At 31.6% G+C, this 18,959-nt stretch overlaps 1 protein-coding gene across 11 annotated transcripts; it reads right to left on the bottom strand.

The window, feature by feature from the left end:
- Window positions 1-12,642: 12,642 nt before the first annotated feature.
- On the bottom strand, window positions 12,643-18,357 carry LOC123226130. Of its 11 annotated transcripts, none has more exons than XM_044650664.1 (8): window positions 17,962-18,357; window positions 17,789-17,895; window positions 16,871-17,688; window positions 16,375-16,507; window positions 14,669-15,094; window positions 14,598-14,638; window positions 14,383-14,477; window positions 12,643-13,607 (listed from the first exon to the last, which is right to left on the bottom strand). In XM_044650664.1, exons 1-8 carry the CDS (start codon window positions 18,248-18,250, stop codon window positions 13,564-13,566), a joined length of 1,953 nt encoding a protein of 650 aa, XP_044506599.1. In that variant the 5' UTR covers window positions 18,251-18,357; the 3' UTR covers window positions 12,643-13,563. The 11 variants fall into 11 exon arrangements, 10 of the variants coding, with proteins under 10 accessions (XP_044506599.1, XP_044506553.1, XP_044506574.1 ...); XR_006504293.1 differs by having other exon boundaries at window positions 12,643-13,280; window positions 13,377-13,607; window positions 14,598-15,094; window positions 17,962-18,354; XM_044650618.1 differs by having other exon boundaries at window positions 14,598-15,094; window positions 17,962-18,354.
- Window positions 18,358-18,959: the final 602 nt, after the last annotated feature.

Here is an 18,959-nt window from a genome sequence, read left to right as displayed (position 1 = left end):
AAGAATGTGTACCATTTTTTGTAAAAACTATACTTAATGATGATAGTTATGAGGTTCAACAAGCAAATAAGGGTTTACAAGGTGGTGAGCTGAGTAATTATCCATAAGATCATGAGATTGGTTTAGGAGAAGTTCAACATATCAGGATCAATCTGAAACAAGAATTTCTAAAAAATACTTCAAATATTTAAATGATGTTCAAGTTGATGTATTGTACAATGTAGAAGAATTTGTATGTGGCAATGAAGAGAAATTTCCAAATTTGAGTAAATTTGATGGGAAAGCTATGTATGATATTCCCATCAAGAAATTAGAGTTCGAGGAGAAGACACATGTTAATTACAATAGTAGAGGTACAAGTAGTTTCTCGCATACAAATCCTGATGTCGGAAATGTTTATATTGAAGCATTTTATTGATTACCCAAATATCCTGACCAACCATTCACATCCACATCCATAAGTCGACGAGTGCAAAGAGCTGTTGATTTTCTTATATTCATATAAAGTTTATGCGTTGTTTGCGATAGCCAACATGCCTCGCACTCCATTGATTTGGGAAAATAAAAAGAGTTGTTGATTTTCTTATATTCATAACAATGTTTCACTCTTCTGCTTTTTGTAACTCATACAAACAATCCAAGAAGTTTAATACCTTCTTGTCATCCTGGATAATATTGGTGATTATATTGGTCCAATGATCAAGCAACGACATCAATAGTCAATATATCCTTTCATTATGAGTTAGGTATATACCCTTATTTCTCAATTCTAATATTCTCCCAGTCATGGTCCAAATGTGAGTGAAGAAGTTATGCTTCGAATTCATCTTATAGTTCAAATAGTTGTCCTTAGTCAATATGTTCACCCTATATAACCAACAAATAGACAATAATAAATTACACATATATAACAATATAAACAACATATGTTCACATGTTTAGTAATGTATAATTCAAAATCATGATCAAAATAACACCTATAAGTGTTCAATTCATGCATAAATAGATCATACATAATAGAATCTGAATCAATACAAGCTACTAGACATAAATGGAAGCATGCACACGCTCCCACTCACCAAAAAACTAGCTCACATGCTGCCACTCACCGAAGAACATAGGTCACGTGTCGGGAACATAGCTCACACACCACCACATGTCGAAACAAGGCCATCACGCTCTTTTATGCATCAATGGCAATTCTCACGCATCGGTCAAACATTGATCATTGACTGGTCAATTATTTGACCATTAAACTATCAAATGTTGATCAGTTTACCCATAGATCAGGACCTGGGTTAGGTCGACCCAATTGACTAAACTGTTTGACCCATTGACCAACCCATTGATAAATCAGGTCAGGCAATCAAGTTTTCCCAACCCAATTACAACCTACGATTGTAGCATGAACCCTAGGTTTTTGACAGCAAAATTGGTCGTCTTCTGGCCATCCAACGACGACGATTTCATAAGGCTTTTGAAGCCTGTGGCATGCAGATTCATATTGATGAAAGTTCCGGTGAAAACGTCATCAGATTTTAGCAAATTAAATGCATGAACATCATGACTTTGGTTGAAAAATTGGCCATTGAAATTCGTCCAATTTCATGCGAATTTGGTGCAATATTTTCCAACTAAACATGTTTCTCATATCTAGAATTCATCCTAACATGATTCTAGGCATCAATTTCACAAAATTGTAACAAATTCATCAATAATTAGAACAAGTCCGTATGCATTTATATATATATAATATATTGTTCACACCAATTAATTTCTAAACATGCTTCCAAATCATGTTTATATCACCAACATCACAATTGCATAGATAAAACAAGGCTCTGATACTAATGTAAGTTGAAGTAACACAAATCCAAGATCATAAAAAAAATATATCCGATTTGGAAATCTGAAACTTTGTTGATGATTGTGATGCAATGCACTCCTGTTAGAATCCACAACACACTTTGCTTGATTTGTTTTCTTATTTTCTGTAAAAATTTCTTCTAGATGAAGAGTGTATTGAATGAGAGAGCGTTCTGTGAGTTTTTTAGCGTAAAAGTCATATTTCAATAGAAGTTATGCTCATTTATATTAAAAATAAGAGTGGCAGTTAACTTCAATAATTATCAAGGGTAATAGGGTCATTCTCATATATATAAGGGTTAATTTTGTCTTTTAACCCTAATGGATTGGGTCAACCCATCATGGGTGGACCGGATCCAATAAAAATAATAACTTCCATCAAAAAGAAGAAAATTAAAGGCTTTCATAAAAATTCTTGTAGAATCGAGAATGGAGATTTCATTTCATACATGTCTGATCATAAGTTTGTAATCGCATCCAATCCCTAAAAAGATCCCGATTGTCTTGAACTGTTTTTTATTAGTTAATTACTAGAGTTTTTGGGATTTAATTAAATTAGTAATTTTTTAAAGGGTTATAAAAAAAATGCACACAGGGTATAGTCATTTAACCATCATATTAAAGTTTAATAAAATAATCCTCATACACTAATTTCAGTTACCTTGTTTATGAGCAAAAATTAATTTATTGATCTCTAATACAAATTTTTTGCCAAAATTTGGATAATTCAAGGTTTGTACCTTTGAAGACAAAAATTTACCATGTATTCCAAAGTTTTCTTTATCTTATTTTACCATTTTCATGCGGTTCATCACACTTCTTCACCATGTATTTGAAAATTTTATCTTGTATTTTGATTACGTTAGTTTATTAATTAATGTACATATTGTTGTGATATTTATGGTGTTTAAATGGAATGATATGTATTAGTTTAAGTTGCTAAATGATTTTTGGAATTTACGGATGAGTAATACTATATGCATAGAATTTGTGTATAAAAAAATTACACAAATTGATATATCAATTATTTAATGGTGCTGATATAACAGTATTGATATGTAACAGACGAAAAGATATTGTCATATCACTGTCATATCAATCTGTGTAATTTTTTTATTTACAAATTCTATGCATATAGTGTTACTGTTAAGGGATACATAAATTGGGAAAATCAACGTGAAAACAACAAAAATTTCTCATAGGTCACGTAATATTCCTAGGCCACAACTTTTTCCCAAGGGGTTTATGAAATTTTTGTGTGGACTAGAGAAAATTACATAACCCCTCCCATGAACAAGGGAAAGCGAAAATAAAAAAAATCTCGCAAACATGGTATTGATCAAGATTTCATGCAACCTACGTAGTTTTTAAAGCGGGTCACTTAGAAAATTATTACAAGCCCCTAATTGTGAAAAAAATTCAAAAACCCCCTAATCATGAAACAAAATGACAAACAATCCTAGGTTGCGTAAGAAACCTTAAACTCTATAGAAAATACATGTGATTACAATGTTTACAATTTAGTGTTTTGTAAAGTAGGGTAAAGCTTCTTTCCTAGTAACGATACAAAAAAAATGCCCTCTAAAGTAGGATTAGTGTACCGCCAACTAATTATTCATATTAATTTATAATTTATGTGTTTAGTACCAGGTTTAGGGTTTAATGTTTTATAAAGTAGGATTTTGGGTAGGCCTGCAAAAAAGCTAAAAGCTAAAACCAAAACCAACAAAATTAATCAAGAAAATTAGTTAATTGGTCCATCGATTCTGATTTTGTTTTGCAATTTTTTAAATTTTAGTTTTAATTTTTTATTTTTAATAAAAAATCGTGGACCTCAATTAACTAACTATTTACTATTCATGAAGAATCCATTCCATCAGTCATTTAATATTACATGATCATGTTTCACAAGTTGTTCACAATTTTACTAAGTTTGGGATAAAAAAAATAATGAAAGAATTTCTATTCCAACAAGATATAACACTCATACTTGAATGTTTCAGTCTTTCTAGACAAAAACAACGTCATTCTACTATCTATTTCTCTTTTTATCAAGATTGAAACAAACTTAGTTTTGGAGTTTCACAAAGGAACGCCTATTCCAAGTAAAATCAAACTCTCATTCCTATGATGTTACAAAATTAAACTAAAATAACAATTCCCAACAAATATGCAAACGCCTTCTCCTATGTCCTCTCTCTCACACCTCTTCTTTATCCTCCCTCTTTATCGGTTTTTTGTTTCCACTTTCTAGTTGCTTCCTTATCGTCACCGATCATGTTTCTCCAATCAAGTTACCATTACCATTAATTCTTGTTGGACTATTAGGGTTGAAGATATAACCTGCAAATGTTTTTATTATTTCGTTATCTAATCTAGTATTTTTTTCCCCTTTTCAAATATATCAAGTACAACTGATAATACAAATACTACTACTGATAGATCAAATATCACACCAAATACCAAAAATCCTTCTAATCCTTCAAGTGATGTCAACTCATTGAAACTAGACATCCCTAAACCTAAATGTACATGAAAAGTGAGTGGCTCTAGGAAAAAATCTTAGGTCCAGGATTATTTTGAAAAAGAAAAATTAATTGTTGAAAATACAAGCAATGAGCCACATGTAAATATTGTTTAAGTCATATGCATGCCTAATCACTAGTAGAACAAGTTGTTTGAGCCCTAGTTAGTAAATATGAGAACGAGAAAAAGATGGTATGCAAATTATATAAGTATAATACGACAAATAATGAAAAATACATTTGTAAAAAAATGTCTCTAAAATTTGCATACAAAAAAAGCATGAAACATGTATATACAAATATAATATGACACATCATTAATAATACGTTTTAAAAATATGACAATTATACCAATAGATTTAATAGATTTAAATCTTAGGTTAGTGAAAATTATTAGTTTTTAAAATCTATGTGGAAAAATGAGATAAAATTATTGGTTAAATCACAATTATACCAATAGATTTAATAGATTTTGTTAACTTTAACAGCTGATGAGTGGGTATTTGGATTTTCTAAACTTTGCAGATAGGAGTTTGACAATAGACTAAACCTTGAGTGGGAATAAGTCTTTTGCCCTAAAAAATATTAATGTAACATGGATGGGAGTCACTACACAATCCCTTACATCTTGTAAATTTGATTGATACAAACTTAGAAATTTTCTTGCTAGAATGTTCAACACTTATGAGTTTTCTTTTATGTATGTTGAACATGAGAGATTTTGTGATTACAAGCTCCTTCACGACATTGTTATAAACTCTTCAAAAAGGAAAAGATTAAATTGAAAAATTATTTTAAAATTTTTCCTTCAAGAATTTGTCTTACTATTGATGTATGGACATCCATTCAAATTTTGTGTTATGTGTGTATCATTGCCCATTTTATCGATGATGACTGGAAATCACATAAAAGAATTATAAATTTTTGTCCAATTTCTAGTCATTCCAGTGAGGTGATTGGTAAAGCTATTGAAAGATGCTTGCATGATTGGTGGATTGATAAAATTTACAGTATCATTGTTGACAAGCCAGCTCAAATGATGTGGGCAGTAAATATTTGGAAAGAAGACTCAATAGTTAGAAAAGAAGGGAAGTGTCTTGCAATGCAAATAATTGCTACCTTTTCTTAAAGTTTTTTATGACACCGCTTTACACGCTTGTTAAGTGCACTTTATGTTTCTAGTAACCAATATATGAAACAATTATTTGGGGATAGGTTGATGATTAAATCATGGAGTGAGAGTGATGTTGTAGGTTGAAAGAACAATAAAACTATACGTATCCATTTTGAGTACACAAATAAATATATATTTGAGGTGTGTCATTATGTTATTGGGTGATTTTGAATTAAAGAGAAAATAATAACCAATTACGTGATGATATATATATATATGTGTGTGTGTGTGTGTGTGTGTGTGTGTCTATTAAATCACGACATATCAATGTTATACACTAACTTTTTAAATGTTAATGTCGGTAATGTCTTGATGAACAAATCTATAAGATTTTCATTAGATCGTATTTGTTTGATATAAATCTTTATATTCTATTGGAGATCATAAATGTAAAAAGAGCTTTGGTGAGATATGTTTGGTTTTGTCTCCTTTAATGTATGCCCCTCTAATTTGGGTCATACATGTTACATTGTCTTCATATAACATGAAAATAGTGTTTGTTGTAAAAGGAATACTGCATATATTCATAATATGATGGATAACAAACCGTAACCATATGTATCCTCGACTAACTTCATGGAAAGCTAACATCTCTGAATAATTTGAAGACGTTACAACCAAAGTTTGTTTAATGGAACACCAAGATATCATTGTGTCATTATAAGTAAAAACATATCTCATTTGCAAGTGGGTCTTATGAGAGTCAGAAAGATAACCAACAACTGCATATCCAACTAAACTAAGATCTTTAGAGGATTTGACATAATAGAATAATCTCAAATCTCTAATCCTACATAAGTAACGAAGTATATATTTGATTCCATTTCAGTGGCAACGGGCTAGTGCAGAGCTAAATCAGACCAATAAATTAACTATGAAGGATATATTCAATCTAGTACATTAGGCTAAATATAATAGGGTTTCAATGTCATTAAGATACGGTACTTCAAAACCGAGTATCTTTTTATCTTCTTTTTTAGGATGAAATAGGTCCTTTTTTGAATTGAGAGACTGAACAACCATTAGGGTGCTTAAAGGATAAGTTTTATCCACATTAAAGCATTTTAATAATTTTTTAATATACACTAATTGATAGATAAGTATTATATTTGAATTGTGTTCGATCTACAAGCTAATACAATATTTTGTTTTTTTAAATCCTTCAGCTCAAACTCTTTTTTCAGATATTCAGCAGTTTTTTAAAGCTCTTTAGGAATCCCAATTTAATTCATGTCATAAACATAAATTGTCATAATGGTAAATCTCGATTTTGACTTTTTTATAAAGACACATAGGCATAAAGGGTCATTCACATAACCTTCTTCTTTTAAATATTTACTGAAGCGATTGTACCACATTCGTCTGGATTGTTTTAATTTGTACAATAATCTTTATAATTTAATTGAGTACATGTCTCTTGAATTGACTCTTTTTGCGTAAAGCAATTTAAATCCTTCAAGGAGTTTCATATAAATTTCAATATTCAAGTTTTCATACAAATAAATAATAATTACGTCCATTTGATGCATATCTAGTTCTTCAAAGACTGTTAAATTGATTACATATCTGAATGTGATTATATCTATCATAGGTGCATATGTTTTATCAAAGTCTATACCTGGCCTTTAGAAAAAGTATTGGGCTACAAGTCTGACTTTATATCTAGCAATCTCATTTTTATTATTTTTTTCTCACAAATATTCATTTTGCAAGCCCAAACACTTGACATTTTGCTAGAAAAGCTAATTTTGTTCGAATTGTTTCTTTCCATTTGGGTCAATTATGTATTTGTTTATGTTTGACCATAATACATGATTCAAAATCATTATCATTCATAATTTCAGTAGCTACTGCAAATGAAAATATATCATCAATGTTAACTATTTCATGATTCTACATCTCTTGTGTATAAACATAATTTAAAGATGATTTAGTATTCTCATTTTTTCGTTTTTCAAGATTTTGTACCACTTCAAAGGTTTGTGTCACTTCAAGGGTTTGAGTCTTTTTAGGGATTTTTCATTACCAACTATAACCTCTTCTAGAGGAATATTTGAGAGTGAATTTTTTATTCATTTTAAAATCCTCATGATTGATATCTGTTTGATTATTTATGTTTTTTTTCTAGGGACAATATCCTTTGATCCAATAGGTTTACCGTGCTTCTAACGTGCTCAAATTGATCAGTCGCAGCTTGAATAGACTATTCAATAGTCACATTAATTTATGTTGGTGTATTGGCAGTTAGTACATGTAATCTTGTCATTTTTGTCGTATCTACAAATGCATCAGACATTTGATTCGCAATAATTTATAAATGCACTATCATTTACACTTTAGTTTCACTTTCAGGCGTGCAAGAATCTAGATGAGACATGGTAAGTGCATACCAAGTAAGTTCATGTCTAACTTCATAAAGACTTTTGATTCTTTAATTTTAGAAGGAGATGATTATATTATTAATTTGCTTTGAAAACTGGCGGTGTAGAATTTTTCATTGGACAATAAAATCTTGTAATTCTTTAGAGCATATCCATGTGAATTTTCAACAATTGTACGTATCATTGTAGATCCTAGATAACCTAGATGCTCATATCAAAATATAAAGACTTTTGAATCAGAAAATTTCTAGTTCGATACTATGTATGTTTCATTTATCTTTATAATTGTATAAAATAATCTAGATGATAAAGCGGATAATTTTTCTAGTGTAAGCCTTCTTCTAGAGGTATTACCAATTATACGAATAAATTTTACACAATTTTCAATCATGGGTTCAATGTGAAACCTATTGTGTTTTATATCTTTAAAATTAAATAGATTTTTTTTTTTATCTACTTGAATATAATGTATCATTGATGTTTAATTTGGTCTTATTTTTCCATAAAATTATGACCCTTTCGGAGCTTGATATAGTGTTTACTTTAGTTTCAATTAGTGTTAAAGTTAAAAAAAAATTATTTTCCTTGAAAATTATGTGTTGTTGCATTATCCATCAAACACATCTCCATTACCAATTTTTGAAGTTAACACTTCAATTTTGAAGTTTATATCCTTTTATTTAAAAATTACGTTAATCATCACGTACACAAAACATTGAAAAGAGGGAGAACATGATAATAAAACACAAAATAATATTCATAACTTCAAAATAATTATATATAATAGATTTTAATTATAAAAATTTTGGGCATTCATGTCACTATTCAAGTGTGCATATTTTTATTCTTGAAAAAAATTTTGAAACATCAAAATTCATTAGATCGATAAGATTTAAATCATCAAAATTTTATTTTTATGGATGCTTAATATAGATCCACCCAATGTTTATATGTACTATAAGTATATAACCAATGACATTTATGACCACGTCTATTATTTTGTGGTTTACTTTCTATTATTTTTTATTTTGTTTCAGTCTTAGTTCATTTCTAGTGGTCGATTGAGACTTTCTATTATAATCATCTTTGGATTAAAAATTATTTCATCTATGATCTTACTCACACTCATGATAACTAGTTTTGATAGTTGGGTTCACTTTAGGGAATGACGCAATACTTGTGGGACAAGTTTAATGGTTTTTTATTAATGAGAAAATATTAATTCAGATTTTTTTTATATTACTACTATAGGAGCATATTATAAAAAAAATAAAAGGTAGAGAATATTTTTTGTTCCACCTTATCTCAATCAAGAAAAAATTATGAACAATACAAAGTTGTATTAAATTACAGAGTCATTGGAAGTATTATTGAATCTGATATTCAAATTTATCTTTTAAATTTCTTCACGAATCTAGTAGATTTATCATTATATCCACATATTCGGCTTGCAATGCTTTGGGGATGTGATGCCGATAAAATAGTGGTCTTGGATTTATCCTTCTAGGATATTTTACTTAATCACTTTCTCAAGACTCATAAATTCTAAGTGGAAAATCATGTAAAAAGTTCATTTAATATTATTTATCTAATTTTAGAAACTTAAGGTTCGAATATTATTCATATTCACAAAACTTTTGGTTTTGTAAAAAATATATTAAGATTAATATTTGAAATTTCAAGTTCAAATATTATCTCATATTTACAAAACAGTTGGTTTTGTAGGGAAATATTGAGATTAATTCTTCGAAACTTCAGGTTCATATATTATTTTATATTTACAAAACTTTTAGTTTTGTAATTAGTATTCAGAATATTATAATATGTATTCTGATTATATTTTGAACTTCAAGTCTATATTTTTCACAATTTCTACAAACTTTAGGTTAGAAATGTGATATAGTTAATATAAAAAAATAATTTGATAAAACTTGGGACTTCGGGCCTACATATATATTCTCACGATTTTACAAATTTTAGGTTACAAATCGGATATAATTATTATAATAAAAATAAATATTCAAATAATATTCAAGACTTCTGATCTGGATTCATGTTTTTGTAAACTTTGAGTTGCAAATGATATTAATAACTTCAGGTCTAAATTCACGATTTTATAAACTTTGGATTATAAATGATATTCAGAAGTTTAGATTTAGATTCATGATTTTACAAACTTCGGATTGTAAATATAATATAATTATAAATGAAAAACTAAATAGATTATCAATAGTTTATATTTTATAATTAAGACAATATCAAAATTGGGGTATTCGTATTTATAATATATAAATAAAACAATAACATAATTGAAGGATAACTAAGATTAAAATGTATCTAAGTTGATCCTCTTAATAACGTGCTATAAATTTTAATAACTAGAAAAATGAAATAAAAGAAGAAATGAAAAAAAAAAAAAATGAAAGAAAGATGAATTTTTTTCTGACGGTATTTGTGTCCCCATTACAATGAAGGGAGGAAAGCTCTTTATATAGAAAAATTTTCCTCTAAGGCAATAAATGCTGCCTCCAAAGTCCACAGCGTCCTATCTGCATTCAGTTTATCGAGCTAGTTTTTCCACAACTATCATCTATCCAAGCTATTTTTCCACAACTAGCCACCCCAACATTTATTGATTTTACATGGTGGAAAGGCACCACTATATATATAACAGAAACCAATTAAGTAAATATTCAACAGCGCTGGAAGCAAAAATAGCCATTTTTAGGTATAAGGTAGCAGTGTCAAATGTGCAACTTTCTTTTCCAGGGCATTTTTAGATTGGAGGTCCACTTAGAAGTAGATTAAAGTGTGAATAACTTCCCCACTCAAGGTTTGGCAAAAAAACACTTTTTCACACTAGTTCGCGTATGTAACACTTTTTCACATTCAACTCAAACCTTGTTTTAAAAACTAATACGTAAGGGTAAAATAATAATTTTATTATCTATTAATAAATAAATAATAATAATTTTCTTTCAGACTTAAATATTTTAAATATGATAATTTAACATGTAAAAAACTCTATAGCATTTTATTCAAATTTTTCGAGGTTTAATTGTTATTTTTTAAACTAATGGGGACAAAGTAATATTTTAAAAATTTTCAAAAAACCCCCAATTTTTTTAATTTTCCAATAACCCTTAAAAATCTCATGAAGACCACCAATATTTTAAAAAATTATGTTTACCCCTGATATACGATTATACAACAAGAATATTCTTCTCTATAAGAAGAGAGAAAGAAGGGATAAGGGTTAAAAAAATAATAATAATAACAAACTTCTTAGTAATTTGTATATTTAAAAGGTTATTTTTAATTTTTGTTAATTTAGATTTATATAATAATTTTAAAAAATGAACAATAGGGATAAAATGTGAAACAGTAGGGATAAAATGATAATTTCATTCTTTAATACTATTGTTTCGGAAAGTGTATTTATGCTGGATTTTGAGTAAGAAATTGTTGTTTATGTCAATTAGAGGTGGAAAAGTGTTTTAAAGTCTAAACCTTGGTGGGAAAATGTGATGATGTGCATAGAGGATTATCGGAATGATTTGTGATGAATGATATAATTTGGTGTTTTGTAAACTTTATTTTATTGTTGGTGGTATATTACTTGATAGCAACAGTAGTAGGCAGGCATGTTGAGGTCTGATTTTTAAGTATGAGATGAGTGATGTTTTCACTGTCATACCCACATTAAAGCCCCAACTCTGAAGTGGAATACAGGTTACTCCACCAGCTTCTGTTCTTGTATTTAAAAGAGAATATTATATGATATGCCAGCTGATAGAAACCATTAAAATCGTCAACATATTAGATATGCTCTATTACTTGGGAAATTAATCTAGAAGAAAACAGAACATCTTCATCTCAAACAAAAAAAGAGTATCATCTCTGTCTTAGACAAAGAAAAAAGTCTATCATCTCAGTCTCATACGAAGACCTTTTTATCTTTATCTAAGACGGAGACGTTTTGGTTTCGTTTGAAACAGAGATGACAACCTCTATCTGCAATTAAGGAGGGAACAAGTCTAAATGAGTTTTTTGACCTTGTTAAATATAGGCAAGTAAATCCATAAGTTGGAATATTTCGCTCTTTATCACCTTGTATAAGTCTAAATGAGTTAATGTGAAAAATTACGCTATTGGCACTATATCTCAATTCTAGACTTGAATTCACGTAAACAACAATGTCAGCTAGAAAACCTAGTCGAGAAAATATGTTAATCGCAGGGTTGACAGTAGTAAAAAATGAGTAATATGTGAGGTTTGCAAAAATAAAAAGAGAGAACTTGCAGTTAGTTAGAAAATTAGTCAAACTTGAGTATTTGCAATCCATACAACCAAAAACACTTACATTTTCTTCAGTCCAAACACTATTATGCCTTTACCCTGGTTCGCTTAAAATATTAGGTCAATCTCATATATTTGCATCCTACAGAGACAAAAAAAACTTCTTTTCTCTTCAGTCCCAACAACATTATACAATTTTTTCAGTTCATGTCTGATCTCTACAATCCCAACCACATTATACTTTTTCCTCAGCTCGCGTAATATTTTACGCAAACTAGAGGGAACAAACACAAATCGAAAGTTTTGCGTATTGTTCACAAGTCACATAAACAAAAAAAAAAAATTAAGTCAAACTCATGTATTTGCATTCTACACAACCACAAACACTTAAATTCTCTTCAGTCTCAACAACATTGGGCATTTTCCCCAATTTGGGTATAAATTAAATCAATCTCATGTATTTGCATCTTACACAATCAAACTTATAAAATTGCATTCGATCTTGTTTTTATGAAAATATCTGTATAATGTAACATAAAAACATTGACAATCATCTTTCCCATTCTGCAAATACATGAGCATAAATTGGAGAAGATAGGCAACAAAAATAGTTGGTCAAAGAAGAACAGCTACGAAAACTTTGTTATACACAATTGATTTACCAAGAATAGTTAGACTTTTGTCAGAATCCAGTTAAGAGAGGTTGAAATTGTTTTTTCAAAAGGAGGAAAATTTCAATTCATTCATTAAGGGTGTTGTTATGAATGAATTGAGAAGTGTTGTATACAAAAACAATAATATGCCACAATGTAATTAAACAGTTTTAAATTAAAGATAAAATAACATTCAACCATATAGTGACATGTTATTGTTTGAGCACATGGTTTGATTGTTAATTAATATCTCTTAAAAATAATTATCTTTATATATAATCCATTATTTTTCTCCAAAATGGATCATGTCTCATTTGAACTTAGTATATGGAGTTTGATATCTTCAAATCTTTACTCGGGTTAGTTCCTAGCAATTGCGGACCTGCGTAAGGCCTAAAAGTTTAAAACTTGAAAACAATATCTGGCCCAACTATCAATTATTTATAGTCTGAGTAAACTAATGCTGTAACATTTTTACCTTGCAGCTCAATTTTGTTCCTATCAGCCCCCCAGGTAGGAGACTTATTCATGGAATATGGCGGTGGCTTCAGCATTTCCTGGCAGGTCTTCAACAGGCAATGTAACTGAACTAAACTTTAAAAAGGGGATAAAGCTGGACACACTTCTGGGAGGAGATGAATGTTGCCCAAGATGGAAAAGGAAACCTAAAGATCCTTTACAGCGACACACCGGGCGAACTCATGTAATCCTACCTTAAAAATCACAGTTCTGGATATCAGGAAATCAGCATCTGTTATGTCTGGATAAAGCTATAGAACAGAAGATCCTAGTCCAAGCTAGGACAGAAGTTTTGTTCATCTAACAAGCTGATACACAACAGGAATGTGAAATCAAGATGTTTAGACTACTTTGAAACCAAACTCAGAAACAAGATCAAGTGACTAGGGCAACCGCCCCCAATTCCTTGTATTAAGAACCAAACTTCTAATTTACTAAAGGCATATCAAACCCCTCCCGTTCAACTCTGGCACAACATGAGGGTACTAAACAATGCAAAAGGAAATGAATCATCAAAGTGTTTCCTTATAGTACCGGCCTACATTAACAGTTCCTGTAAAATTGGATGGCCATGCAAAGTTGGACCCATAGAAAGGAAACAATTATAAGACAGAATATTAATGCCCCTCCATGCCACACACTCGGCTTTAAAAAGAGTCTAAATGCAAGACAGCTTACACTAAAAGATGCACCAAGGCTTCCTAATATTGTCAATTGTATAATGCAAGGAATGGTCTCTTGGAGTCTGCTAGCTGAGTCTGCCAGAGGACTTCTTGGAGCATCATCAAACTATACACGAAGTATATATTTAAATTATATATTCTACAAATTCAACATCTTTCTTCCATTAAACTACAAAAGAAGCAAAAAAAAAATTGCAATAAAACTTCATGAGGCCAAACTAGCCTGGGCTGATGCATGCAAATATCTCAAAACTTATTTACTTATAGGGGAAGTCAGCTTACTTTCCTCTGAATCATGCTTTGATGAAGTATCTCCACCCATCAATTCCTGGAATCCCTCAACCTTCACTGGAGGAGCCCTAACAATGCCCATATTCCTGCATGCAGACAACTTGATTCAGAACTCCAATAACTTATCACTTTTAACCAGCTCTATTCAACTTCCTATTTTTTAGCAAAATTGCAAGTAAAATTCAGTATTTCTTTTTATTTCTTACTGTGACTGCATTGTAGGTGTTTGCATTTGAGATGTCTGCACCTGAGGTGCTTGCATTTGAGACATTTGCACCTGAGGTGTCTGGATTTGAGACATCTGCACAGGTGTCTGCATTTGATGCATCTGCACTTGAGGTGCCTGCACTTGAGGAGTCTGCACTTGAGGAATTTGAACAGATGCCAACTGCCTCAACTGATTGCTAGATTTTGAATGGAGATTTGACATTGCATTGAGTTGTTGTTGGCGGATCTGCATTTGAGATTGCCTGGGATTGACTGCAGTTAAGGCATTGGCATCCATTTGCAGTTCCAAAGAGTTCTCCACCTTGGCTTGTACTGGGGCCCGATCCCTATCCATATCCATACTAGGGTGAGGACTGGTTTGTTGGCGTTTACGCATCATCTCATATTGTTGCTGCTGCAGCTGCTGTTGTAAAGCCAAATTTTGAGGTTGAACCATCTGCTGCATTTGCTGATTCATTTGTCGTGGGATCTGATGCTTCAAAATAAAATTTTAAAAGAGGAATTTCCAACGATGCTATATCAAAAATTCAACATTAGTACTTGATAATCTGTGGTGTAAGTTATATATAGACAGGTATTAACTCTCCTCAAAATACACTCTTAAACTCAAACATCAGGAGATCATGATTCATCAACAGTCTCAGGTACAATACCTAAAGATTTCACCAGTCAATGAAAGAAATATAAACATACTGGAGAGCATCAAAAACATCAGGAGCCGGTTTCAGTGTCAATAAAAACAGCTCACTGATAATAATCATAAATCCAGTCACATCAGTTGTGCTCAGAACAGAAAAAGAAAAAAATGCTTCATGCATGTGTAAACTTTCAAAGTGTGTTAGGGTTGGGTGCACTGGACAGTATTAATGGCAAGGAAGACATTGTTTTCTTTTTCACTCATGTTTGGCTTCAATTTTGGTTCAATGCGACTACAGTATAGGCCGCCTTAATTTGAAAATAAAAAATACCTGCAATCCCTGTTGTTGTACTTGGGACTGCGCTATTACAAAGGTTACTTCCATATTTCTTTTAAAGAAAAATCTATTAAATTAATAATCAATATAATATTTAAGAAGTTCGAAGTGGTCAACAGGATCACCAGCTGCAAGTCTGGCATCACTATGGGCAGTTGGGCACCATCAGGTAAATTTCCAAGCAATCTGCCCGAAAGTACAAAAGGGGAAGTCACCAGAGACTACATTTTTCTGGAAAAAGCCTACATAGGTCGGCTGAATTGTTTTCGGCAAAACACCTACCTCCGGCGAATTCCACATTAGCACCGTAGCGCAGAGTGCTCAAAACTTTACCCAAAAGTGTTGCTGAATGCACCACCAGTGACCCCATCAGCCAGTTCTAACTTTTATTTATTTTCAAAATATTTATCTTTATTTATTTAATTTTTAAAATTTTTTTTGAATATTTAAAAAATTAAATTATTAAATTTTTTATTAAAATAATTAATTATACATTTTAATCTGGTGTTGTATCAAACACATGACAATAATAAATTAAATCCAATCCAATTCAAAACGAAAAAATTTAGCTTGATCCAACGAATTGTGCCAAACACCCCTCAATGTCCTCACCTCTTAGGACTGCTGGAGGTGAAGCAACAGATATTGTTACTCTGATATCTCAGGAGTTGAATGGAGGATAATTAGGTTAAAATTAGAACAGCTAGACATGATTCTGCACTTACCAAATAATCCCTTAGTTAAACCCAAATCATGCAAGAAACCACGCAGAAGAACATACCTGCTGCGGCAGTTTAAGGGGACTCTGTTGTTGTGCCTGTGATTGTGGCTGCATGGCATGTACTTGTTGCTGAGTTTGTGGCGCTATATTCCTACTACCTTCTTTAACAAGCTCCGTAAAAACCTCAAAAGTACTAGCAAGTAAAAGAAAAATATGTTACATAACGGACACAGCAGAACAAGCACCACAATATTTAACCAACCCAGCAGAAAATAATGATGCAAAACAAGCCCACACGAAACTGAGAGAAATCTTTTTGGTTGAAAACTATGTCATCTTCTATCAAAGTGATCATAATGAAGACTGTTCATTATTTTCCAAATATTTAGTCATATAACAGTCAAATGACAGTAGCCTATATTAATGTGCGATACATGCAAGTATATTCTTTTACTAAACAGAAGAAACACATATGGATAACACTTCTCTGGAAGGCTAAAAAGCAACAAAGTTTAACCAATACCACAAATTAATATTAAAAGTGCTGCAAACTTACCCATACCCAGCTACTTCAAGAAACATCCTAATTAGTTCAATGGCAGAACAATGCCGTCTGTAACCATCAGACAGAAGTTTCAAAGTGAGGCCTAGTTTATGAATTTGACGTCCAAGCAATTGAGAAAACACTTCCAATGGGACTTCTGTAACACCGTCAAATCCCCACCCATGCAGTAGGCGGGATATTACCTTTTGAGATACCTGTGATGCTCGCTCATCAGAAAGACATTTATTAATCCCTTCCGAAACATTTTTTCCTCGATGAAAATTTCCTCCTTGTTCCATGCCAAGATACTCAGGGCGTATACCAAGCCTCTCAATCATAACAGGACTCCTGGTATTAACCTGAGGCAAGGTATCAAGAATCCCATTCAATTCTACTTTTAGGTTAATCTTCTCTCTATTTATTGCCGGGACTGCAACCTGGGGCACACTATTCATTAAAAATAATGTTTCAGGTAAAAAAACATCTCCATCAACCAAATTATTGAAATCTGAAACAGCATCTGATTGCATGCTGGATGAACTCTCTGAGACAGAATTTCCAGAGCCTGTGCTCTGATTGTCCAGAAATGGCACTCGCCTTCTCTTATGTTTTTCAACAACTCTAAGATAATCAGACATGCCCTCGGCAGTACGCCTATCCAATTCTCGTTGGCCCAGCAGTACCTTATATGGTCTACTGAGTTTATACTTCTCAATAAACTGATCATACCATGTTTCTGGCAATTCGTCACTCCGAATTCTCTGGGGCAACATTTCATACTGGGATTCATCATATCTTGTTCCAGCATTATATGAGGACTTCAACTGACTCTGCAAAGCCAATCAACACAAAACAGTTCCATATGCATAGTTTCAATGAGAACACATTTATTATATAAAAAAATTCAGGAAAATACTTAGGTTATCAAACCTTGGACGGCGCCGTATTTGAGGAACCAACATTGTCTCGCATTTGAACCCCATCTTGCGAATTATTTTCCAAGGTGAAATACAAGTCGTCGCCGTGCAATTGCAAATCTAAACACAAGAAAATTGGTCACAAAAATTGACGACCAAAATAAATAAAGAAACAGAGGGACTCACAGTTTGGATTGAGCTTGGAGATGGAAGCCGAAGAAGGATTATCATTAGGAAGAAACAGAGATATGACGGCTTTGTCGAACAAGAGAGCGCGTGCGCGGAGTTGAAGGTGGATCTGAGACTTAGATTTGGTGTGGTCAGCTCGCATGAAGGACTCCCAAGTGGCCGGCGAAGAAAGGGAGTGAACAAATGAGGAATAATAAGTGTCGCCGAGCCAGGAGCGCCACACGCCGCATGACTCCAACTTGCGAGCCAAATCGTAACCCCGCCCGTCGTCGCCGAGTAAGGCCATGGTGGAGAGTGAGGGGGAATCGATCGAGCATGGAAGTTGAAACTTTAAGAGACGGAGAGGTAAAGCCTTTGTTTTCGGGTCGAGAATATTCCCCTCAACCCGACCCGTTGTTGATTTCATTACCCAGTTAAAGGCACACGCTGTAATTTGAGAAATATTGTGTTTAAACTTCTTTTTAAACCTGCGAAAAAATTGGGAAATTAAATTATATGTTCCATTCTTTCCTAAACCAATTGAAAATATGGGATATTAATTAAATTATTTATATTTTATGGGTTATAAGAAAATTATTCATAATTTTATGGTTTAAACGAAAATATCCAAATTTTGAAAGAGTTAAACAAAATTGTCCTAAATATCCCGAAAATACCAAAATTATCATTCATTTATTCTATATCAATCATAACTCTTTCTTTCCCCTTTAATATATATAATTTTACTCATTATTTGAGAGATTTTTTTAAAAGAGAAAAAAGCTTATAATCATGATTTTGAGCAAGAGAAAAAAAATTTGTAATATCAAGGTATTTATACATACTATAACTTCAATCGTTATTACTTTTATTGATAATATAATTATATGTAGTGTCTTATATAATAACTTAGAATTATGTTTAAAAATTAAAATGACAAAAAAATATAGGGCGTATTTTATTATTACAATAGTAAGAGATGAAATGATATTTTACCATGAAGGGTGTTAAAGATA

This window comes from Mangifera indica, chromosome 1 (assembly GCF_011075055.1).
Source record: "Mangifera indica cultivar Alphonso chromosome 1, CATAS_Mindica_2.1, whole genome shotgun sequence".
NCBI classification, from domain to species: domain Eukaryota; kingdom Viridiplantae; phylum Streptophyta; class Magnoliopsida; order Sapindales; family Anacardiaceae; genus Mangifera; species Mangifera indica.
The sequence above is the reverse complement of the archived record's forward strand: the minus strand, read 5'-3'. Positions and strand labels throughout refer to the sequence as shown.

Bases quoted from the DNA above. Each gene is read 5' to 3' on its own strand.
- LOC123226130 (XM_044650618.1), bottom strand. From the start codon at position 18,250: ATGGCCTTACTCGGCGACGACGGGCGGGGTTACGATTTGGCTCGCAAG. The intron at 17,896-17,961 runs GTGAGTCCCTCT...TCTTGTGTTTAG, and splicing joins CTCCAAGCTCAATCCAAACT to ATTTGCAATTGCACGGCGAC. The intron at 17,689-17,788 runs GTTTGATAACCT...TTGGCTTTGCAG, and splicing joins CAAATACGGCGCCGTCCAAG to AGTCAGTTGAAGTCCTCATA.